Source organism: Colobus angolensis, unplaced genomic scaffold, assembly GCF_000951035.1.
Source record: "Colobus angolensis palliatus isolate OR3802 unplaced genomic scaffold, Cang.pa_1.0 Scaffold149, whole genome shotgun sequence".
NCBI lineage: Eukaryota > Metazoa > Chordata > Mammalia > Primates > Cercopithecidae > Colobus > Colobus angolensis.
In genome coordinates this window covers 3,187,434-3,192,929 of record NW_012114588.1, presented here as the reverse complement: position 1 = coordinate 3,192,929, position 5,496 = coordinate 3,187,434, and the positions used below count along the sequence as shown (strand labels likewise).

At 50.6% G+C, this 5,496-nt stretch overlaps 1 protein-coding gene across 2 annotated transcripts; it reads left to right on the top strand.

The window, feature by feature from the left end:
- Positions 1-3,223: 3,223 nt before the first annotated feature.
- NPPB (natriuretic peptide B) lies at positions 3,224-4,684 on the top strand. Of its 2 annotated transcripts, XM_011935835.1 has the most exons (3): positions 3,224-3,444; positions 3,677-3,932; positions 4,474-4,684. In XM_011935835.1, the coding sequence occupies exons 1-3, from the start codon at positions 3,313-3,315 to the stop codon at positions 4,488-4,490; spliced, it is 405 nt and encodes a 134-aa protein (XP_011791225.1). In that variant the 5' UTR covers positions 3,224-3,312; the 3' UTR covers positions 4,491-4,684. The 2 variants fall into 2 exon arrangements, with proteins under 2 accessions (XP_011791225.1, XP_011791224.1); XM_011935834.1 differs by having other exon boundaries at positions 3,225-3,444; positions 3,677-4,684.
- The last annotated feature ends 812 nt before the right edge of the window (positions 4,685-5,496 follow it).

Sequence of the window (5,496 nt, the reverse complement as noted above, 5' to 3'; positions counted from 1 at the left end):
AACCTTTACTGAGGGCTTACTATGGGACAGACACTATGCTTGGCGTTTGACATATACTCTATTAATTTCCCATTGCTGCTGAAACAAAGTCTCACAAGCTTGTTGGCTTAAAAGAACATGACTTTATTTTCTTACAGTTCCAGATATCAGAAGTCTGAAATCTGTTTCACTGGGCTAAAACTAAGGTATTGGTGGGCCCATATTCCTTCTGGAAGCTCTAGGGAAAAGTTCATTTCTTTGCCCTTTCCAACTTCTAGAGGCTGATTACATTCCTTGGCTCGTGGCCCTTTCCTCTATCTTCAAAGCCAGCAGTGTAGTCTCTTCTCTCCTCTCTGACATCTGTTTCCATCCTTACATTTTGTCCCTCTGGGCTTGATCCTCTGGCCTCCCTCTTATAAGGACTCTTGGGATGACGTTGAGCCCTCCTGAATAATCCAGGATAATCTCTCCACCTTGAGGTCCTTAACTTAACCACACCCGCGGAGTCCTTTTTACCATGTAAAGTAGCATATTCGCAAGTTCTGGGTATTAGGATATGGACATATTTTGGGGACTATTATTCAGGCTACCACGGACATCATCAGATTTAATCCTTGTACATTAATGCTGCAACAGAGGTGTTACGATTAGCTTCACTGAATAGACTTGGAAAGCACACGGCATATGACAGGCCCTTGATACATGTTGATGGGGCTGATCTGGTGTGAGAGTTGATTGACAACATGTCCTCCTCCCTGTACAGCAGGCCTTGGAGGATGTGTCTAGTTCTGTGTCTTCCCTCAAGTCTTCTCCCACGGTCCCCTCCACTGGGGACAGATAGAAACTGTCAGAATGTCTGACACTTAGACACTTAATTGTCCCACTTGGGGTCACTTTGTCTCCCCAGTGAAATCACAATCTCCTTCTGTGTAAAGACCAATGCTCATATACTACTAATTATTTGGCCCTTTGTACAGTGCCACAAGCTTTTGCAGACACCTTTTTTTTCCTTTTAGTCCTTGCAAGGACTGTCCATTTTACCAAAGAGCAAAGTGAGGCTCTGGCGAGATGCATAGTCAGTTTTTAATGGTGCTGGATGATGAACCCTGCCTTGCTCCAGATCCTTTATCTCATGGTACCCACCACGAGGGACTCTCTGCACCCTCAGCATCCTCTTACCCACTGACTCAGCTCTGCACTTGACTGAATTTTCTTACATCTTTAGCTTCCTCTTAACCTTTTGATACTCTTACTGTGGCATGCTCAAGCACACACACACACACACACAGACACAAAACTACCCCAGCCCCCAGAACATTTCCAACACTGGTGTCTTTACACAGCCCTTACCCACCCACCCCCATTTATGTTTCATCTGCAAAATGCTCATCTGAGCCGCTTCCCATTCTTTCTCCTGCACACACAGTCACCACTAGACTTGTACATCCCCCGCAGCACAATTCCCAGAGCCTTCATAGATGACAGGGGTTTCACCTAAGCTTGCTTTCTGTAGAAACACCTTGTGATCACCCTGGCAGTGGTTATGAGCTTCAGGTCTGGAATCAGCCTGCCTGGGGTTGGAATCTGGGCTTTATCATGTGTCAGTTGTGTGGCTTTTGGAAAGTAGATTAATTCATGAGCACCATTTCCTCATCTGAAGTGAGAAATAATAACCATGCTTTTCTCACCTCAGGGGCAGATGCTATTTTTTAGGCAAGATTTGCTTAGAAGTCCCAGTTTCTTATTGCTGCCCTTCTCTGCCATAACTCTTCTCCCCTCGTAGACAGCTCCACTCCTCCAGCCTGCTGCTTCTTGACCCCAATTCTCTGGAAGGGGAGTGACATCAGTTGTATGCTTGAGGTGGATATTTTAGCTGCTATGACTCTTCCCAGGGCAATTTCTCTTCAAATAACCACCATTCCAGCCCTCCTTTTGTTTTCTTTCTTTTCTTTTCTTTTCTTTTCTTTTCTTTCTTTCTTTCTTTCTTTCTTTCTTTCTTTCTTTCTTTCTTTCTTTTTTCTTTCTTTCTTTTTTTACTCTCGCTCTGTCGCCCAGGCTGGAGTGGAGTGGTGTGATCTCAGCTCACTGTAACCTCCGCCTCCCAGGGTCAAGCGATTCTCCTGCCTCAACCTCCTGAGCAGCTGGGACTACAGGCATGTGCCACGATGCCCAGCTAATTTTTGTATTTTTAGTAGAGACGGGGTTTCACCGTGTTAGCCAGGATGGTCTCGATCTCCTGCCCTTGTGATCCACCTGCCTTGGCCTCCCAAAGTGTTGGGATTATAGGCAAGAGCCACCACGCCCAGCCCATCCTTTTGTTTTCTATCCTGTGTTGGCTTGGTGGGGGAGAGGAGGTGTTGACACCTGGAGGACACACATATAAGGCATTCCTGGGTGACTTCGTCATCACTGGGCCCTGTCTCTCAAACTTCCAGCGAAATCTGCTCTTCCCTTTAAGGGGTGATAGAAGGGTCAGCATTTCAGAAGTTCCTGGTCATACCCAGGCTTTTAATGAACTGCCACTGGGGAATCAGCAACCCGTTGCTCTAAGGGCTATAGGATGGGGGGTTGTGAGAGCATAGGGAAGAGTCTCAGAGGTCTCTTGTCCCTGCTCTACGCAGGTCTTTCTGGCCTGAAAATCCCGTCAAAGAGAGTAGCTCTTGAGAGTTTGCTCCAAGTTCCCTCAGGACGATCAGCACCACGGACAGCGGCCAGGGCGCCCTGAGGACCCGGGTGCACAGCGGCGGGCAGGTGCTGCGCTACGTGCGGGCCAGGGAACTCGCGCGGGGAGGGGAAGGGAGACACGTCGTGCGTGGCGGGGTGTTGGCCGGGGTTGTTTTCGCTCTGAGTCACCCTGTGCGCCCCGCGCTCACGTCGGGTCTCGAAACGCCGGGGTTCTCCCTGCCTTTTCCAGCAACGGTGGGTGGGGAGGCAAGACGCAAGCGCCAACCTAGGACACCCAGGCTTTTGCAGGAAAGGAAGAAGCGGGAGACGTGGACTTGTCTGTGTCTCCAGCGCGTTCCTGCCCCCTGCCCGACCTGGCCCATTTCTATACAAGGTCGGCTCTGCCTGGGTCTCCACCTCCCGCGTCACAGGCGCGGAGGGGCTCATTCCCGGGCCCTGAGCTCAGCGGCCCGGAATGTAGCTGATAAATCAGAGATAACCCTGCAGGGCAGGGCGGGCGGACATTCAGCTCCAGGATAAAAGGCCACGGTATCCCAAGGAGCCAGGAGGAGCACCCGCTGGCTGAGGGCAGGTAGAAAGCAAACCCGGACACATCGCAGCAGCAGCAGCAACAGCAGCAGCAGCAGCCTCCGCAGTCCCTCCAGAGACATGGATCCCCAGACAGCACCTTCCCGGGTGCTCCTGCTTCTGCTCTTCTTGCACCTGGCTCTCCCGGGAGGTCGTTCCCACCCGCTGGGCAGCCCCAGTTCGGTCTCTGACTTGGAAACGTCTGGGTTACAGGTGAGAGCGGAGGGCAACTCAGGGGGAATGGACAGCAGCAATGAAAGGGTCCTCACCTGCTGTCCCAAGAGGCCTTCACCTTTCCTTTGGAATTAGTGATAAAGGAATCAGAAAATGGAGAGATTGGGTGCCATGACCCTGTACCCAAGGCAGTCAGTTCACTTGGGTGCCATGAAAGGTAGGTGAGCCCAGGGGTGGGTCCCTGAGGCTTGGACTCCCTCATCCATTGCAGGAGCAGCGCAACCATTTGCAGGGCAAACTCTCAGAGCTGCAGGTGGAGCAGACATCCCTGGAGCCCCTCCAGAAGAGCCCCCATCCCACAGGCGTATGGAAGACCCAGGAGGCAGCCACTGAGGGCATCCGTGGCCACCGCAAAATGGTCCCCTACACCCTGCGGGCACGGCGAAGCCCCAAGATGGTGCGAGGGTCTGGCTGCTTTGGGAGGAAGATGGACCGGATCACCTCCTCCAGCGGCCTGGGCTGCAAAGGTGAGCAACCCCTGCCACCCCGGCCGCCTGGCCCCATTCCCGTGTGTGACACTTTTAGAGTCACTTTGGGGTTTGTTGTCTCTGGGAACCACACTCTTTGAGAAAAGGTCACCTGGACATCACTTCCTCTTGTTAACAGCCTTCAGGGCCAAGGGGTGCCTTTGTGGAATTAGTAAATGTGGGCCTCTTTCATTACCATGCCCACAATACTTTCTCCTCACCTCCCACCTCTTATCAAAGGGACAGAATCTCCTCTGGGGTCTGTTTATCATTTGGCAGCCCCTCAGTGGTGCAGAAAGAGAACCAAATATCTCCTCCTGGTTTCCTCTAAACTGTCTATAGTCTCAAAGGCAGAGAGCAGGATCACCAGAGTGATGATAATCCCCAATTTACAGATGAGAAAACTGAGGCTCAGAGAGTTGCATGAAGCCTCAAACGTCTGATGACTAACAGGGTGGCGGGTGGTACACGGTGAGGGAAGCTCAGCCCCTACCTCCATCTCCCACCCTAACCATCATCACTCTCTGTCTTTCCCTGACAGTGCTGGGGCGGCAGTAAGAGGAAGTCCTGGCTGCAGACACCTGCTTCTGATTCCACAAGGGGCTTTTTCCTCAACCCTGTGGCCATCTTTGAAGTGATTCTATTTTTTTTAAATGTATTTATGTATTTATTTGATTGTTTTATATAAGATGGTTTCTTACCTTTGAGCACGAAATATCCATGGTGAAATAAAGTCAACATTATAAGCTTTATCTTTTGAAACTGAATTTGTCTTGGTGCATTAAAAATAATCCCTAATTTCAAAGAAACCAACCCAACAAAAACCACAAAACCCTGTGATCTCAAGACACCTTTGTGGTGGGACGGGGACATGGCCTCAAGGGTAGCAGACTTTCTTTTCTTTCAGAGTTTTTAATGCTCTGAAATGTTATTAAATATCTCAAGCACTTGAGGCGCTTGGGAGAAACTGCTTTTCAAAGCAGGGCAGTTTCCTCCTGGGTGTGGAATGGCCCTGACATATGTGTGCAACCTGAGGGCATGTATCCAGCCATCTTCTCCACTTGTGCTTGCTCTGCCTGGAATTCCACCATTAAAGCACTCTCCCCGGGGATTATTGCTTTCAGGTCTCAGCTAAAATGTCAGCGACTGGGGGCAGTGTGTGTGTGTGGCTCATCTACATTCCCATTCCGGGGTGAGCCCTCCATCCTGCCCCAAATATCAGCTTTGAAAACTCCAACCCACAAAGTGAGAGGGGTCTGGTGATAGGCCCAGCTTTCCAGGGTGCCCCTCTCCTGGGGCTGCATCATCTCTTCTTCTCTTTGCCTTAACCAGTGGGGAGGCCATCTTCCCTGTGGGTCCCCTTCCCCCACACCCTGCAATCCAGGCCTCCCACAGTGCCGAGTTCCTCTCCTTTCAGATTCCTGGAAAGGGCCTCATGTTATTCCCTTTCTTACAATGCCATTTATAATGCCAGCTCAGCTGAGGGGTAAGGCATCATGAGGTCCACTATTATTATGCCCATTTTCCAAATGGGAAAATAGACCCAGGAAAACCAAGCGTCCTA

Coding starts and splice junctions, on each gene's coding strand:
- NPPB (XM_011935834.1), top strand. CDS start 3,313: ATGGATCCCCAGACAGCACCTTCCCGGGTGCTCCTGCTTCTGCTCTTC. Junction 3,445..3,676: donor TGGAAACGTCTGGGTTACAG/GTGAGAGCGGAG, acceptor CATCCATTGCAG/GAGCAGCGCAACCATTTGCA.